A 1,313-nucleotide genomic window follows, 5' to 3' on the forward strand; every position below is an offset into this window, starting at 1 on the left:
TCTCTATACTGGCGTTGGAGAAACCCTGGATGTCAAACACATCTTCATTATACACACTAAATATACACTATATAAACACACTACATACACACTATATACCCACACTGTATACACACTACACACCAACACACTACAGAGTAAGAATCATGTTTATTGGCAAAGTGTGTTGACACACACAAGGATTTTGGTTCCAGCTGTTGGTGACTCTCAAATGTACAGACATAAATAACACTATACACTCAGCTTGGACTGTACGAGACGAAACTGACGATACAAGACAATACAGAGAATAAGAGACATTATAAGCAATACGAGTATCAAGTGTGAGAGTGTGTGATAGTGCAAATTACAGTATTGTGCATCAGGGACGATAAAGAGTTCACTGCTTTACTGACTGTTCATAGTGCAGTACTTCTAGATATGAAGCAAAACATATCATTAAGGTGAGTTGTTATTGAGGCTGATTGCCTGTGGAAGGAAGAATGTTCAACAAATTTCTGTAGTACCACCAGAAGGAAGGAGCTGAAAGAGGTTGTGTCCAGAATGTGAAGGGTCAGTAGTATTTTTCCTGCTCGTCTTTTGGTTCTTGTAAAGTACAAGTTCTGGAGAGTGGGCAGGGGATCACCAATGATTTTTTTTCTGCTGTTTTAACTGTGTTGCAGTCTGAACCTGTGCTGGTTTGTTGCTGCTCCAAACCAGATGGTGATGGATGTGCACAGGACAGATTTAATAATTGCAGTGTATAACAGCTCCTGTGCCCAACCATACTTCCTTCATTGGTGTAGAAAGTACATTCTCTGCTGTGCCTTTTTGAGAATGGTGTTCATGTTGGACTCCCATTTCATTGATAAATAGTAGTGTTTAAATTTTAGGAGTTTATTAGTTGAGTCATTGGATGTGCAGTTGTTAGTATAGAGGGAGAATAGCAGTGGTGAGAGGACACATCCCTGAGGAACTGCAGTGCTGACTGTCTGAATTCTGGAGGTAATCTCCCCTGTTGTTTCAGATGGCAGGGGGTATAGTGAGCTTTAGAAGTTTGGAGTGGAGAATTTCTGGAATTATTGTATCAAAAGCCAAACTAAATTTAACAAACAGAATTTGGGCACATGTGCCTGAGCAGTCAAGGTGTTGCAGAGATGTTGACTGCGTCATCCATCAATCTGTGTTCCTCAGTAGGCAAACTGTAGGGGATCCAGTAGATGTCCTCAAACCTGCAGTAGAAGGTTTTGAGGTCATCATTCAAGTCTTTGTTTGCTTCAGTGGGGAGCAGCTTTTCAGAGTAGCTCCTTTTGGCTATTCTGATTTCCCTTGTC

General features: G+C 41.0%; 1 protein-coding gene across 1 annotated transcript in view; it reads right to left on the reverse strand.

Annotated features, from left to right (window-relative positions):
- LOC310723015 (glutamate receptor 3-like) overlaps nucleotides 1–25 on the reverse strand; it is a gene marked incomplete at its 5' end in the record, with an annotated part of 9,539 nt that extends 9,514 nt beyond the window's left edge. Inside the window, one exon of the mRNA XM_083570837.1 lies at nucleotides 1–25. This exon is cut by the window's left edge and continues 137 nt beyond it. Within this exon, the coding sequence (XP_083426963.1) occupies nucleotides 1–25 (25 nt within the window).
- Nucleotides 26–1,313: the final 1,288 nt, after the last annotated feature.

This window comes from Silurus aristotelis (assembly GCF_946808225.1).
Source record: "Silurus aristotelis genome assembly, contig: scaffold_264, whole genome shotgun sequence".
NCBI lineage: Eukaryota > Metazoa > Chordata > Actinopteri > Siluriformes > Siluridae > Silurus > Silurus aristotelis.